A 17,619-nucleotide genomic window follows, 5' to 3' on the forward strand; every position below is an offset into this window, starting at 1 on the left:
TAAGCTGAACAGTTAAGAGCTTATAAGGACCTTGAGGATAAAAACTGCATGGCAAACTGCTCAGGAGGGGATATAAACTGAAACAGCAGATCCTTGTCAGCTTTCAGACATACATCAAAAGTGTTTCCCAAAGGCTAATTCATAGCTTTTTGAGATCTCTCTGCTGCACACTCCTCAAACTCAAGTCCATAAAACAAGCTGAGTCTCAACAACATTAAAGAGGTGCCTGAAACTCAAATGCTTTTTAGACTGGATGAGCTTGTCCATTCTTACTCATTTACAATCTAATACCTATGATCTTCCATCAGTGCAAGCTACCAAGCCTTGCTCACACTTCCGCAGTAACACTGGGAGAGTGAGACAGCAAAACTGCAAAAAGGAGACAATGCTCCAAATCTCCCTTCTCCTGCTCACAGAACCACAGAAAAAGCACGATGTCTCATGAGCCAGCACTGACTTCCTCTTCCCAGCTGCAGTCAACACCATGTCAACCCTGACACAGCTGGAGAGTTAACCATAGGAGAGAAGAAAGGAAGAAATGGATTTCCATGGGCTGCATTTAAACAACGGCTGTATTGTGGAACAGGGAACACTAAATTCTGATTTCTTTCAGCTGCCCACATTTCAAGCTTGAAGAGCTAGCTGACCTTCAGCTCTTCAGAATAATACTAGCTTTCTAAAGCACAAAATAGTAAAAAGAATTAAGAAAGCAAAATCCAGCATCACTTGCAAGCAGTAGAGGTAACACAGATTTATCAGAAATCAGATTTTCTTCCTTCACATGGCTTGCTCACTTATTTGTTAGATTTTTTTTTTCTCCTGTGGAATTAACTAGATTATTGCTGTCCAAACACACATCTTCAGTAAACAGAAATGTCATCTTAGCCAGATCCTCAGAGATATTGCAGGGATTTCAGAGCAAATGACAGATGCTAATTTATTGATAAAACATTACAAGGGAAAGATCCATGTGTTTGATGATAATAAAGAATCAATGACAATTCACTGACCTTGACTGTAACAGCTGTGCACTGCTTTTTCTTCTTTTGTTCTTCACTGGCTCTGTGTGCCTGCAGGCACAGGTTGGCAGAGGCAATTCCCCATTCTCACACTGATAGTTAATGAATTTTAAATTTAATAGCCCTGATGCCAAGGAGATGTACACACACTGACTAAAACATATGTGGTACCCATCTCTAGCAGAAAATGCACCTGCTTCAGGAATTCCAAAGCATTTACTGATGGTTTAGACACAAACTAGTTCTCCTTCTCTTTACTTACATTATACACAGTCACCTGGAGAATAAAGTCTGACAGACCATAATATTTTTCTAAAATTTGGTTCCATTCACATCTCCCTCACTTTCAAAAACACAATCATCATGGCATAGTATCTGTTACAGACTGAACAGAAGCCAAGCCCAAAAATGTTAAGCAGACTGGTGCTCAGGATACCTGCTGAATTTGCACAAGAAACTGGATTCTGCTTTTCTCTAATTCACATTACCATGAATATAACCTATGAACATAAGCTCACTGGCTTGTCTTGTCCTCTCCTACTCTAGTTCTTCCACCTTCTATAAATATATACAGATACACACACAATTTTATTATATATATACACACAATTAGAATATTCCTCAGTACAAGTAATCACTGCTCTCTGCCTCCCTCCAAACACAACCAAAGAGTAAACAAAATAAAAATGACAATATGATCTGAAACAAAACCTGATTAACTTTCTTCCATTATATTATTGTCTAAAAGAATTACTGTACATCCATAAATTGTACAGACCGTACAATGCAGTAGTAAACAGAGGTATTTATCCTAAATACAGATCCAATATAACAAAATATGCTTGTCATTCCCTAATATTCCTACACACTGAAAATTCGTGTTATCAGTGGAGTTCCTTGCTTTAGCTCTCCACAGCAAGAACAACAGGGTTCCCAGAAGGTCATAGTGATTTTCTTGTCACAGTTAATGCAGCAAACCCTTCAGTGTAATGGGAAAAAAATAGTTCTGTATATGGCACTGAACCTGGGACATATTTCAGGCACTGACACTTACGCAGTTTGTTTCGAAAACATTTCAAAAGCTACACCAAGGTGAGCTATTGACTGATCCTAACTTGGACAGGCCCATCAATTTCCCAAACCCATCAGCATACTTTAAGTTACACTTCTCTCAGCACTTTTCCCATCCTACTTTATATTTCTTTATGAACTTCCTCGAGACTGAAGTGGAAAATTCAAATAAGATTTTCATTATTTCACAAGCTGCTATCTAACCTATTACAAGTACCAGATAAGAATCACCACCTCCACCTGACAAAAGGGAAGCAGCAGAGTCAACAGGATATTTCTGAAGCCATCCCACAGGTCAGCAGCAGATGGACAAGAAGATAATTTGTAGAAAGTTCCATGAAACACAGCATTATGCCACCTCTTAAAAAGCCATGAAGTCTCTGCATGCAAATGTCCTGCCAGATATCAAGTACTAGGAAGCAGAGTTCTATTCTGGAAACCCAGGATCTGGCCCACAAACATTTTACTTTGATGGCTGCTTTTTACACTCTTGATTCAAAAAATATATAGTGGAAAATATGCTGTATTTCCCAGAAATAATTAACTATTTCATATTCAAAGCAGTCATCATATCATATCATATCATTTGTGTAAATATACAGTGTGCTATTTGATTAACTTATACTATCTGAGACAAACTTATGGGAAAACAGCTACCTAAGCTGTGAAATAGGTACTTAGAAATTCACTCACACTTTGGAAACCATTTCCTCAAGACTGAATACTTTTCTTAACATGTGCACCATAATGCAAGCTGTAAAGCTCAGCCAATTATCATGCCTGTTCCACACAGGAACCTGCATTAGATGGGTTTTACATCTCTGAGAACTCCCTGTGAAATTCCATACCAAAATTTAGTAGCCATAAAAAATACAGGTGTGATGATCATATTTTAGTACATTCACAGAAGTAACTCACAGATGTCAAAGCTTTTTTTGAAAGTCACAAACGTCTGGAAAATCGTTAATACATGAGACTATCATACCCCTGCAGGTGCTAGCAGGAGATCCTTACTCTCAAAGGGGCTGAGCCAAGAGGCAGCACTATTTAACTCTACTCCTATGGCACTCTGGGGCTAGGCAGCCCTGAAGCATGCTGATGAAAAAACTAAATAAATAGGAAAAGAGATGAGGGTTAAGGAGCAGTAAATCACCACAATAGAAACAACCAGGTACACAACAGTCTGTTCCATATTACAGATGGCAATGTAATCAGGCCAGGGTCTTATTTAGGAAGACACGAAGCAGGGGATACTCTGCATAGTAAGCAGAAAAAAAGCTTTTAAAAAAACCCAAAAGCAGTATCTTTTCAAATACAGCTTATTCATCTGCCTCAGTCAAATCCATTTGACTGATGATTTTTGCTACTTGAACTTCCTGTATACTTCTCTCCTTTTAAAATGCAGAAATGAGAAAACCTGACTTGGGAAAGGAAGTTTTAGAAATGAGTCTGATGGGGAAACCACATTAACTGACAGGGCCTGACTCAGTGTAATCAAAATCCCAAATCCAACACTGAGTCAGTGACAGAGATGGAGAAGTTTGGTGCTTTACACTCCACACAATTCTGCTTGCATTAACTTACTTTTCTCCCTGACTCCCATCCTATCTCCTCCTTTCACTTACCAAGGGCTTGGTTTCATCTTCATCTTTGAAATAGTAGAGCTGGTCCCCCTTGAGCACAAACCAGCGCGTGTGCCAGGTCTTGACAAAGCCCCCCTGCTTCCGCAGCCACCCACACTTGATGGCAACGTGCTGCCCCGGGCTCAGGGCAGGAGTCTCTGAAGAGCCATTGTGTTCTTCCATTCTGGGAATGGGCAACTCTCCTGTTGGACAGAGGAGGAGAAGACAAAATTATTAGATTATTATCCAGGCAGTAACTCGCTCCTTTCAACACAGCTGGAAAAGAAACACGCCTCAGCTACAGAAGTGTGCTGGAAAAGCATTTGCCATCTGCCTGCTTGTTCTCATAGCAGCACCCCATCAGCTGAGAGAACTACTACTCACCTATAAAATAATAATGAACTGCTAAAAAGCAGGCAAGAGGAGAAAGTATGTTCAACTGCTGTGCAAGACATTTTGACCAGCACTGAAGAAGACATCAGCTGTTTTTTAGGGTGAGTTCTACTGTGTTACAGGCAGTAGCAAGGAATGAACTTACAGTACTTCCTCTGACTAAGGAAAGCAGCTGACTACTGGAGGTCCCCATTTAAAATTCCTTGGCAGGCTTGGGGCTGTCAGGTAATGTTAAAAAAGCCTCTACTTCACCAAAGCTTAATTTTACCCCACCAGATAAGCAGGGGGGTTTTTTGTTATTGTTGTTTTTACTCTTTTACTGAAGTCCATTTAAAGGAATGGGGACAGTAAATGCAAAAATAGTCGCACATCACCTCATACAAGCAACGCCTGACTGAACTAAGTGTGTGCCCAGACACTTGTTATAGACATTTGGCAAATCATGAAGGAATTTTGGCCCATCTTAAGTCACAAGAACTGTGTCAAAACTAGAGCTGAATTGTGGAACTAAACTTGACAAATGGCATTTTGGCCTTATTAAAACTATACCCTTTAAACCATTTCTGGACAGTCAAGACTCTTCCTGACGGATTTTGTACATGTAATCAGGTAGTAATGTGCTTAACCTTCATAGTCAAAAAGGTATTCCTGACCCCTTATTAAGTCTAGAGTACAAACACATTATTTTGAGTTGCAAGATCTGGTATTTCCAGTAAAATACAAATCAAACCGAAACCTACATGTTCCGAAGAGTTTATACCTAAACGGAATAAAATGTGACTACGACCACAAACACAGCAGTGTGCAAAATCAATCATGAAATTTCACTAAGCGTTTGAAGAACAACATGTTTCTCTTCTTTCCAGACTGCCACTGGCAATCTCTTGCCTTGTCAGGAGTCTGCACAGATGTTAGGGCTCAGAAAAGCTGGCTTCTTAGGCAGCTTTTTGTTTCCAAACATCAGGCTGGGAAAGAATGAAATATTCTTGACATTGCAGGCAGCAGACATCTCTGACTAAGAACACCTAAGCTGAAGCTTCATGTTCTCACTTTAGCATAGTGGGTTAGTGAGTCCAAGGCTGGCATTCCTGCTCGGGGTCCCCTACACAGCAACAAGACCCTCACTAAACACTGTGAATGGGCATCAGCATTGCCACTGCACAGGGATGTACTGGGTTCCTAAGGCAGACTAGAAACACAGATAACACACTCATCTGAGATGAGGCCATCCCTCTGACAATTAATACACAGTGTTACATCACCATAAAATAAATCACAATAACAGAAGGAATCAATAGATTCCAATCAGAAGTAGTTTTCAGCCCTTTTTTACTTTGGCTTCTTGTTCCTACTGCTCACACATCCCCTTTGGAACAACTTCTCCAGCTGCCACCTCTGTTGTGTGCTTACAGCTTTTTCTTTTAATACCCACATACGCTCTGCTTTCACATCCCTGCTCTGGGCTGGATCCTGGAGTCTGCTTGCCATGATTACAGCTCCTCACTGCCCTGTGGCACTGAGGTTAACAGGCCTCAACACAAGCACAGAGGTTTCAGCAAAGTACAAATTGCAGGATCAAAACTTAAATCACTTGGCATTCTTCTCAGAGAAAGGAAATCTTTCTCCTGTCTCTTTAGGGTTCACCTGGAGTCACCCAGAACACTTGTACTGTGAGATTTACTTGAGCCAAGTGGCACCACAAAACACACAAACACGTCTCATTCTCTGCAGAGCAGATAAAGATTTTTTTGTGTGCATGTCTGTGGCTACAGTTGGGAGAAGAAAAATGAACCAGCTTACAAGGCCTCAGACCACACTGCCCTCTCTCCAAAAGGAAATGCACCTAACTCATAACTGGCATTTTCTGAATACGAGCAGGAATCTCTTGCATGCTGCTGGGTTTTGCTTGGATCAACGCAGATGCCAAGAAGCAGCCCTCCAACTCACACCCTTAGAAAGTGAATAGTAGCAAATATCTTATGGAAAGCATTGTAGAATTACTGCAACCAAAAAAAGGAACAAACTTGTTACTCACAGGCTACCCTGCGCTCCTTGGTGCACAACTGCTAAGCTGATGAGCTCACCTCTGCTGCCTGGGCAAGCCTCAAGGAGTTTAAATACAAAGGAGTTTAAATACAGCATCTATGTCTACCACTGCAGTGCTAAAGACATTAGGTCCCTATTACACTTGGACCATAAACAAGAATCTAAATACCAAAGTCAAAACCAATTAGCTGTTTGGATGAAAGACAACTTTTTATTTTCTTTCATGAAGTCACATGCCAATGGTGCTGCTATCAGTGTAGAGAGTAAGTATATGGATTTTTATCTAGCCAAGGAAGATGTTAACACATCTCCATCTCTTTTTCTGGTAAAATTTCTATGTATTTCTGCAGTATTAAAACAAATGAGGTGTAGGAGAGACAACAGGTCTACTGCTCCCAAGTCCTCAGGGGACAGAGTAAGATCTCCTTTAAAGCAGTAGTAGATACTTAGACATGCTCTGTACAAAAAAAAAAAAAAGATAATAAAAAAGCTGTACTAGTTCATTCATTAGTGATTTAACTCTCTTCAGCAGTAAAAAAGTCAGCCACCTAACTTATCTGCATTTAGTCCTGAGATTAATTTTATTTGTTGTTTTTCATATAACCTTCCCTTTCAATGTCTGCCTACTACAAACCAGACTTGGAATCAGAAATTCCAGCAGCTGGCTCACTTTCACTACTTGTTTTTACAGCTGTTTCAACACTAAGATCATAAAAATAAATTGCAGAAATATCAGGGTGCTGGCACTGATGCAGAGAACAGTGAGGTGCAAACAGTATGTAAACAACACATGACAAAGTGTGGAATTACATCAACATACTCCAAGTCCTCTCGGTCTCATAAGAAGAGGCAGAAAGCCATGCATTTTCAGCACTAAATGAGAATATTCCTCAAACCCATCTTCTCAACAGGAAACACAACTTGTACTTGCTGCCAGAGTCAACTCTACTGACTTGGCCAGCCTCCAGTTTAGGTAATGACCAGAACTGAATAAATTCTATACAATATATTCATTTGGGGCTGCCTGTGGGCTCACTCTCCTGGGCTTGTCTGGACATTGGGAGTGCAAAGCAAACAAAATGAGAAATGTTCCCTGACACACTGGCTCTGCAACAACAGCTCCTGGCCCACGGAGACCATCACCATCTACCACTGCTGGCCTCAATCCAACCTTTTTCTGGTCCCATAAAGCCACTTGCCTCTCTCACTGGTCTGTCTAGAAGGCAACTAACCGCACTTGTGTTCTCCTTGCCAATGTGGAAGGTCTGTGCTGGCAGCAGGCAAGGCACAGAAAGCAGGGAAGTGATTCTCCTCAGCTACCACTCACTCAATACTTGAATGATGAAGTTGGGCATCTCCCCCAGATCCCAGCATTTTGCCAGGAAATAGTCAGAGAAACCCATTAAAGCACACCAATTCCAGTTACAAGAATAGCCACAGCACTGCATGAAGATGATCTGTTTGGCAAGAAACCCTGGTGGTTTGCAGTCAATGTTTTCTTTTCACTGAAAGTTCTCATGGCCAAGATAGCACATTTCAAGCATGCAAAACATCAGCAGAGTTCACTTCCAGTAACTCTTCATATCTTTGCCACTGCTCAAATGAGGTTCTTTGCAGCCCAGTATCCACCACAAAATGGATAGAAGTGGGAAGCTGCCAGAGTGCCTGCCCCAGATCCATACTCTTTCAGCCTGTCTCATCTAATTCCCTTGCTCTCACAAAGGAGCAGGCACACACAACGCTGCACAGACATGACTTCTCTACCCCAAACATGTGGACAGATAGGCAGTAAGAGGCTGCAATTTTGCAGCAACAACAGGCTTGGTTATTGATGAACATATCTGCCAAACACACAAACAAACACAAAATTAATAAAAGTTGGTGTGACACAATGGTGCTATGTGAAACTAGATTAATACTTCAACACTTACACCTCTTTCCAAGTGATGCCCAGTTTTGGGCTCCCTTCTCCTAACAAGCTACACAGAGCATAAGTGCCCAAGTTTATTGGTATTTTTCAGGGTCAGAGTTGCTGCCTTTGACCAGTGAGTTTCCTTTGGATTTATTTTTGATTTAGTCTTGCTGAGTAGCAACTTCTTAAAATCAGTTAGTATCTGAAAACACCATCAGCATTCATCTTGCTCGTAAGACATGCCAAGATACCTTCTGCAACAAAGGCATAAGCTTGTAAGCAACTGCTGCAGAAAGCAGAAGACTGGCCTATTTCCCACCACCAGGACACTTCAAATCAGTTTCTACTCATCTGTTGTGTCAATGGGATATTGCACATGGAAGGAAAAAACATGCCAAAGAGGTAAAAACATACTTAATAAGAGAGCTAACTTTCTGTTTGTGCTTAGCATTTTTACATTGCATGGAGCAAGTCTCGGTTTCTGTCACTGCAAGGAGAGATTTTACAGCATTCCTCTCTTGCTTCCAAAACCTGCAGCAGTGCACTTGCCAGTAGCTTTCTGCCACAAACTTTTAGAACAGACATTATACATTTATCCAAAAGGTTTTCTGAGACATCTAACTGCCAGAACGTTACTGCCACTATTCTTGGAGCACTGGCAGTAATGTTCCTAGGCACAGATCACCTGGCTGTTCTGCATTCCTCACTCTCATTTTGTCCTAACAGGGACAGCCGGAATATATTTTTCTTGAAAGAATTTTAATTCCAAGGCCTAAATAATTACTCCTTAGGTAATAAAAAACTGTGAGACGTGTTATCAGCAGTCAAACTGCCTGGTGCAGCTGAGGGGAAGACATCCATTACTTTTTCAATACATTTTGGAATCAGCTCGAAAACCAAGACCCAATAATTTTGCCAGAAAATTGAGGCCTTGGTCAAATACAGCTCCTTGGTGCCATCTGCATTTTCATGTCAGAACCTTCTAACACATTCTTAGACCAGCCAAACCTTTACAAACCCACTGTTTTCTTACAGGAATTCAAACACAGCTATAAACACCCCAAATAAAATGGGACTTGAGGATTTATGAAGAATATAACAAGACATTCAACTTCTTGTGAATTACAACAGGAATTAGTTAACAAATTTGGTCAGGCACTTTTGGAAACATCCACTTCTGCATGTGCATATTTATTTTCTGTGATAATGACTGGTGTTAGTAAACATGCACATAGTTTTGTAAAAGCAAAAGCAACTGCAGCCTTTCTGTTACTGCAGCATCACATCACACTGTCAGATCTGCATTTGGACTGATTTTCACAGCTTTAACTTTTGCTGCCCTTGCCTTTCAGTCCTATTCTGTGAAAATCCACACAGCAGCTTATTCCTTTCTTGTCTTCCCACCAGTGCTGTGGCAGCAGGAGCCATAAAAAAACTGCAGAGCTAAGAGCACTCTGTTGATCATCCTGACACCTAGAAAGGACACTTGGTTCTCACCATCACTTCCTAACCCCAGCATCTTTTTTGGGTGGAGATGGACTTCACCTGTAGAAGACTTGTGTAACTGGCAGACATTTGCACACAATCTGTCTGGGTATTGTTTCTGTGGTACAGATATACCACCTGATTTAGGAGTGGCTGCAAAATGTCACAGCACAGGGAAGGGTTTTGAAGAACTTCAGCAACAACTTCCAAGGATAACACTATCTCCGTTAAGCTTTTTTGCATGCTATATATACATATGATATGGATATATCCCCTCAGCTTTTTCCTCACATAGTAGCACACAGTTGCAAGACAAGGCTGCTGCTACCAAAGCAACTGGAAAAGTGAAGGTGTCCCTGTTCATTGCAGAGGGGTTGGACAGGGTGACCTTTAAAAGGTCCTTCCCAACACAAAACTATCGTATCATTAGAATGGAGTGGTCCTTAACCTGCCAGGTTTCTACCCAGACTCCCATTTCAAGTGTCTTATTCTGCACAACTGGCAATGCTAGAGGTAAACTGCATACAGCAGAAGATCAGCTGTAACTATCTGTAGAAGCTTAAAAAACTACAGGCAAGACAGTGAAGAGCCTCTGAAAGCTGAAAGGGTCAAGTGATGCAAGATGGACAAAAAAATGCAGCACAGCTGACAAGTCTCAGGAGCTGAAATACTGAGCAGTGAAAAGGTCAGGGAGCAAGTCAAAAGCAGCATCTGGAACAGCTGAAAGACATTTCAAATCCCAGATGTCTCTTCCAACCAAAGGGTAACACTGCCTCTGAATATCTGACACTGGAAATACATAAACCCTGTTTACAGCTTCATACTTTATATGGAGAAAGTAGTCATAAGGACAGCTTAAAAGTAACTTAATTCCCACACGTGAGTGGTGAATACTTCAGCAGATACTGGCTTCACTTACAGAAGAACTGATTAAGAGTTGTGCCCAAGCATGATCTCAACAGATGATCTCTCAAAGTATAAAAATAATCTCTAGTACCACTCTTTGCTCTCAAAGACTGGTGGCAAAAAACATCTGAGTACAGATGTCAGCAGCCCTCTGACAGTGAATCACTGAGAATGAAACAAGGCTGAATGCTTTTTTAGGAAATACAACACAATGGGACTTTCCATGTTGTCCAATTCACAGCAGTTCAGACCTTGCACATTCCTCATAAAACTGATCAAGAGAATTAAGATGCTACAAGTGACATTCACTAAATAGGCTGCCAAGCAGGAAAAATACATTCCAGCTTGTCTACTGCAGCAAAAGCCTGCTCCCAAATCTGCCGCAGTACTTGCAAATCAAAGAAGCTCACAGGTTCTGCAGAAAGAGTTTGCAGTTGCTGGAGAGTGGGAGGAAGAAAGAGAAGTATTTGCTGCCTGCACCACACTTCAAATCCCTCTCTTGGTCTGAGCAAATGTAGTCCCAGCAAAGTCCCAACTTTGGCAAAAAGAGTACTGGCAAGAACTGGCTGGCAACATCTCTCTGGATACTCAGATGTTCAGAGGAGGAGGAACCTCATCTCTGGGTGCCTCTACAGAAGCCTCAGGGGAAACAAAGGAAGGTTCAACCCACCTCAACTCAGCCCACAATGACCTTTAAAGTTGTACATTAGTTCACATTTGACAAACAGAAATCCATTGACTTATTTTTAACGTATTTGCTATGAACATTTCATGCAAAATTACTTCCTCTGCTTTGTTATGCACAATGCGATGTTTATCCCTGTCAGTAGAAAAGTTCAAGTAACAGCAGCACTTGGTGATCTGCTGAGAGATTCCTCTGAAGCCAATCTCTCACACTTCCTTGTGCTCCCCAGAAGGATCACGGCATCACAGATGTGCATGTAGGAACATCCTGCCCCAGTGTATCAGAGGAACTGACAGAGTTACAGCCCATGCCTACACTACATCCAGAACTGCCATGTCCATTTCCCAGCTGTCCCGGGTGCATCCAGAGGAGTACATGGATATCAAGCAGGTATGCACACACTGTACACACAGGTAGTGAGCACCCACCCAGCCTCAGAGAGTATCTTGACACTGTCCCAACTCAAATAAACACAGGCAAGTCAGAACCAAAGGCTCAAACTTGGCAACCTCAGAGGTGCATCTGCTTCCATTCTTACTAAACTTTGTACCAGAGCCAAGACTTGTGTCCTCTCTGTGTGCCAACCCCAGCAGGACCTAAACTTTAAATAGACCTACTTTTAAACAGGAATCAGTATAGTTTTAATGCTGTTCAAAAATGTTTTATGTAAATAGTAATTGCCTCTGTCACTTAAAAAGATTAACCATACTGACATAAATTTCCATGCTAGAATACTGGAGACAATATAGTCAGAATTTTTAAAAAGCAGATGTGTGTCTTTCCACTGAAAAAGCCAACTCTAAATAAGCACCATTACTTTGCAGTTGACATTTCCATCTTCTGCCTAGGAAAAGCATTAATTCATACTTAAAAAACTAACATTTCATTTTGTAATACCAAGTTTACATCAGAAAAATAGAGTCCACAATCCTTCCTATGTATTTCAGAAATCAGCAGTGTGTATGCCATGCCACCTACATTGCTTTAGTAAATGAAAAATTATCATCATGTATTAGTAAATGAAAAATAACACCATTGTGGTACTGCCCTTTCCAGTAAAGCTCTAAGCAAAGTGAATACTGTCCCTGAATTCCTAAATCAGCACCAACACTATCCTTTGACTAAAATGAATTTATATGGGGGAACGGAATAAATTCATTGAGTCCTTACCCTTTAAAAGGTCAGTCTGTGCATGGATGCTAACACCTACCTCTCCAGCTTGTACTAAAGGAACCATTGGCAAAGCCAGCTCTGTGTTGTGCTCAGTCTTCACACTCCACCATCACAGCCCCCAGTTAAAAGGTGAGCACACCCTCCCCTAAAAGCATTTTATGTTCACGTGTCTCTTTCTGGTCACTACTGTGCCATGTCAGCCGAAGGAGAAGCAGAACTAGGGTCAAGAACACTTCAGCAAGTAACTGGTTACCTCCAGTGACCAGAAAGCCAGCTAAGAACTTGTAAGCACCTTTTACTGACATTGCTGCACCCAAAATGAAAAAGGGAAAACCAAGTTAAGTTGTTCATCCAAAAGGATTCAAAGCCAGCAAACATGTATACGTTACTTACCTACATAAAACTTACGAAAAACATTATGTTTACAGTTGTGGGGTTTTTTTGGTTTTTTTTTTTGTGGTTTTTTTTTGTTTGTTTGTTTTATTTTTTTGTTGGGTTTTTTTTTGTTTTTTTTTTTTTTTTTGTTTGTTTTTGGTTTTTTTTTTAACAGCATCAACTAGTAGCAAACAACACTGGGCACTCTCCAGGTTTTAGGCAGGCTACAAAGAGAAAGTGACATTAACTAGGACTAAAACTTCAGAAAAATAGATACACAAGCAAAAGAAAAATAATCCAAAGACAGCAGGTCCTGGATCTGTGGACACTTTGAGACTGTGCTGAGCACGTTCATGTTCACAGAGTTCAATTTATCTAATTTAAGAGAGGCAAGGTATCCTGAGAATATAAATTTCTTCTGCTATGAATGACAGAGGTCATTAACAGCATAAAACAGCATCAAGAACAAACCAGGAAAATCTACCTTTTCTTATTAACTCCCTTGGCAGTGAGGAGAGTCTGTGTTTTCTCTAAGTCACTATCTAAAGAGGAGAACATCAGCATGCCCAAGGGAAAGGAGATTATCACCTGTAGTCAGACTATTTCACTACTATTTCACATTACTGTAGTCAAAACAGCAGAGAAGCCTTGCCACCCATATCCCAAAAATGTCCCATCTCTCTCCATATGACCATCATGGCTCTGCACTGCTGCTTGCTTGATTTTTTTGTTCTTTATTTGCACAAAGAAGAAAAGAACACCTTTTTTGCCTTGCTTGTAACCTTCAGGTTTATCTATGACCTGCACCAACACCATCCTGCATTTCAAAAGCAACACATTTCATCAGTGCAGGAAACCAAATGAAGTTTAAATCAGGGTCTCTCACAAGCTCAAGCAGCTCCTTCTTTGCCAAAGCACAAATTGTTTGAGGATTTCATTTTGCAGAATAAGGTGCATTCTGGAAAGTATGAATTACATGAGCTGACTGCTAAAACAATCAGCACCACAGTTTATTCCATTTGCAAAGCCAGTTCAGTAGAGCTGGGTGAAAGCTACAACTGTGACTTTTATTATTTTACAACTACAAGTTATGGATAATTTTTCCCAAGGAATCATACTCATAACCAATCTCTAGAACAGACACTGTAGAAAAGCCAGTGTAAGGCAATTAAATTAATCCAGCCTCTTAGTAACTTCATACTTCCTCTTTATCTTCACCCCTAACCACACCCTTACTTTTTCATCTTATCTTGATCAGATAATTATTTGAAAAATAACTCTGCTTTTTTAAGTTGGAAGGTAAAATCTCTAGGTATCAACCACATAGAAAGCCATTTTTATATAAAGTTGTGTGGTTTATCAGCTTGATCCATCATTCACCCAAATTTAGGAAGCAAGTTTAATTAGAACAGATGTAGATGGAATAGGATTCTTCAGATCTCTTCCAACAGGCACAGTGGTTCTCAAGACAATAGTTCAACCTTTACAAATGGAAAAATATAATTAACCTTTTAACAAACTGGATTAGCCAGTACAAATAGACAGCATTGTAGCAACAGTTGGGTTATCTAGAAAACAAAAAGAACTTCATGCTTTGGGAGTTTGCAGAACAGATGCCCTGATTATTGTCTTGTGACCTGACTTCTCTTCTTATATTAGCTCTGGCAAAGCTTTTCTAATTCTTCACTTTTTTGTTTTCAATTATTCCTTTGTCTTTTCAAAGACATAATACTGCTGGTGCCCCTCAGAGCTGTTAAGTGTAAACAGCAAGACTCATCAAAAACATTTATTTGACCTTGCATTTCCTAACAAAACAGTCAAATGCCCTGGAAGTTTCAAATAAATTAAAAAATCACTTTATACATACAATTTTCAAGTTGACACAAGGAAAAAAAATCCAGCACAGATAACAGATGTCAGACATTGTTTGTGGAAGGCATTCAGCTTCACAGCAATAGGCTGTGCAAAAGGAATCAGGACAAAACACATACAAAACACACTAATGCCTAAATGCACCAACACACTTTGCCTCTTAGGATGACGAAATTTGCCACATGTTTCAGCAAAACAAACAAGAAAATCGCTAATCCAGTGGCTATTTTTGACTTAGCACTGTAAGAGAGCAGCATCACCCACCTACCTCGTGCACCAAGGCGTGCTGAAGAGTCTAAGTATCAGCTACCGAGATATCAACCATCACCAAGTGTCCTTGGCCAGGATCTGGGAGAAAGCTCCAGAGCAGCAGCTCATCCAGAACAGGTGAAATCCCCACACAAATACCTGCAGCAGGAGCAGGGAAGCGGCAGCAGGGCTCCTCTGCCCTACGCCAAGAGCCAAGTGGAACCTCAGCTGACCCGATGGCTCCGTCACGGGCTCACTGCAGCCCTCCAGCTCAGCCCATGCCAAAGGGACATGGACCCAAACCTACAAATAAATAAAAGCTAAACTTGGACACCCCCGCTTTGCACAGACAGAGGAACAACTTCACTTCACAGAGCGCTTGCAGTTATATTTCACCAGGAACTAAAACATGTTTCCAGCATTCCAGCTCTGCTAAATTGGATACAGATGACAAAGGGTTTTTTCCAAACATATGGAAGACAGCGCAGCTGAAATCTCAGCTAGGCCTTGAGAGATCCTGTACATAAGGCATTAAGCTTTCTACAACACACAAGGAATCTAGGCGGCAACTATTATGAATTCATTTCAGAGTGTGATTTAAGATGATATTACGAGACACAAATGTTAAAAGAAACTAATAAAAGCCTTTCATGTACTCTCAAATAAAGTCAGATGTTCATATGCCATGTATGTATCTGGACAACCTCTGCTTTCAATGGAAGCCTGATCTCCACTTCAAAGGGAGGAAATTAGACAAAAGGGAAAAGAATGTACACCTCTCAGTATTGGAAACCCCAGGAAACCCAAGACCAAAGGACTAAATCCATCACTTTCCCAACACCCCCAAGACAGACAAGCCTACAAGATGTTTAACCAAGAGAGAAATCAAAAGCACAAGCATTTGCAGTCCTTGCTCTCAGCCACCAGTACATAAACCCAGCTCATTCTGTTTTTTTAGTAGTTACAGCATAGCAAAAAACATTTCTGTACATCCACTGCTAATGTAACTTCTGATTGCTGTGAAAAGAAGCCATTCCCTCCAGCAAGTGTAGGTGGCTTTCTTGTTTTAATGGCTGTTGCAGGCAGGATGTGTGTTTAATTTTTTCAATGTTTAGTCTGTCCTCAAATATTAACAACAGTGACCACCGTGACTGAAATCAAAACATGAAAAGCAGAGTTAAGTCCCAGCTTCCCATGTCTCTGTCCCCCCCCCTCCATTCTGAAAGTATTTCTACACATTAGAAGTTATTTAATGGTGAACAAATTCTTCTTCTGATGCTCCATCCTTTGGAGGAACAAGTTTGAGAGGAACTAGTTTTATGTGTAAGCTCTGCAGGAAGATTTTGACACTTGGAAGAAGTAAATTTTTCCTAAGATACCTGTAGTATCTCAGATTGCTGTAGTACTTGCTGATTACTCAGAATTCTCTCTATCCATACTCTGAGTTGATGCCTTAGTCCTTATACAGAACATGTTTGAAACTTCTCCAAAGGAGCAATTATTTCTGCCTTCAGTGGCACAAAAATACTGTGAATAGCTTGAAAGTTCAACCATTACCATTGCACTTCCAAGAACACATTGACTCTGATGCTTGAAGACTGTCAAATATTTCTTATCAGACATCTACACACTTCACTGGGACAATCTACATGACCAAAACACATTTATATGGCTACTATTACTGATTTAGCCATTATTAATCCTGTTCACACTAAGACAGATTTCAGATAGCTAATGAAGAAGTTGCATAAGTTTATTTCCAAAATCCTCAAAAAGTTATCTGTGCATTGCTAACTCTTCCTCCTCCTCAACTCCAATGACAAGTCAGATATTACTAGATTGTCTGGAACTTTCACCAAAACTTACTGAAAATTACAGTCAGTTTTAAAGCTAAGTGCAAGACATAGAGAGCTAAATTGCTATTAAGTACTTCTACTTAATTTCCATCACTACCATCAGATCTCTACAGAGACTGCACCAAAGTTACCACCAGGCTTGAAATTAATCAATGTTTTCTTCTGGCAGAGTGGGAAAAGACCCAGGAAGCAGTTTTAATTAAAAAAAAAAAAAAAAAAAAAAGATGTCTTTTACTCACTAAGCAAATCACTGAAAAATTACACTTGCAATAATTCACACTATTATTAAAGTTTGTTGAACAACCTATAAAGTTTAAATATTTTCCTTTTTTAAACTATTTTAAATAGTTTTATAGAGTGGTTTTGTAGGTTTGTTTTGGGAGGGTTTTTTTGAGTTATTCTAAAACCATTTTGAAAAACTATCATGAATGGAAATGAGGCCTAGGGTCATTTTCTTGATCCAAGAAGCTGCAGGTGGAAGAGGAGTGTGTGTGACTGATGTCAAAGCATCTCCTTTTGCCCTGCCCCCTCTTCAAACTCTCCTTTTGTAATTTCACCTCAATGTATTTTCTCCTGCTCGAAACTGGCAAATGAACATTCCCTTTATAAATATTTTTGTACAAGGGAAATACATTCCCAGGAACCTACTAGGCAATTATTTGGTTACTCCTCTTCCATGCAGCTCAGTCACACAGCTTATCCTGCACAAACACCCACGCAAGGGATCCAAGCACAACACTGGCACAGCTGTGCTCAGCCCTTCACAGCCCCACACCTGGCTCCACAGCACAGAAATGTAGGGTTAAAACTCCACTTGCCCCTCTCAAACATGCCAGGGAAGCTAAAACCAGCCCACCTTCTGTCCCCACCTCCTAACAGACCTGTACACCAGAAAGGACAGTGTAAGAAAATCATCCTGTCCACTCTAAGTGCTTCATTTCTCCACAAAGGGCGA

The 17,619-nt window shown here is 40.5% G+C and overlaps 1 protein-coding gene across 5 annotated transcripts in view; it reads right to left on the reverse strand.

The window, feature by feature from the left end:
• The window catches only part of ARHGAP24 (Rho GTPase activating protein 24), a 242,869-nt gene that overhangs the window by 149,463 nt on the left and 75,787 nt on the right, over positions 1-17,619 (reverse strand). For 3 of the 5 annotated variants that reach the window (XM_064416795.1, XM_064416796.1, XM_064416797.1), the window contains exon 2: positions 3,716-3,915. In XM_064416795.1, the coding sequence (XP_064272865.1) occupies positions 3,716-3,895 (180 nt within the window). In that variant the 5' untranslated portion in view covers positions 3,896-3,915. Of the gene's footprint in view, positions 1-3,715; positions 3,916-14,827; positions 14,942-17,619 lie in introns of those variants that run through there. The other 2 variants (XM_064416798.1, XM_064416801.1) reach the window with 2 other exon arrangements.

The sequence above is a fragment of the Passer domesticus genome, chromosome 4 (assembly GCF_036417665.1).
Source record: "Passer domesticus isolate bPasDom1 chromosome 4, bPasDom1.hap1, whole genome shotgun sequence".
NCBI lineage: Eukaryota > Metazoa > Chordata > Aves > Passeriformes > Passeridae > Passer > Passer domesticus.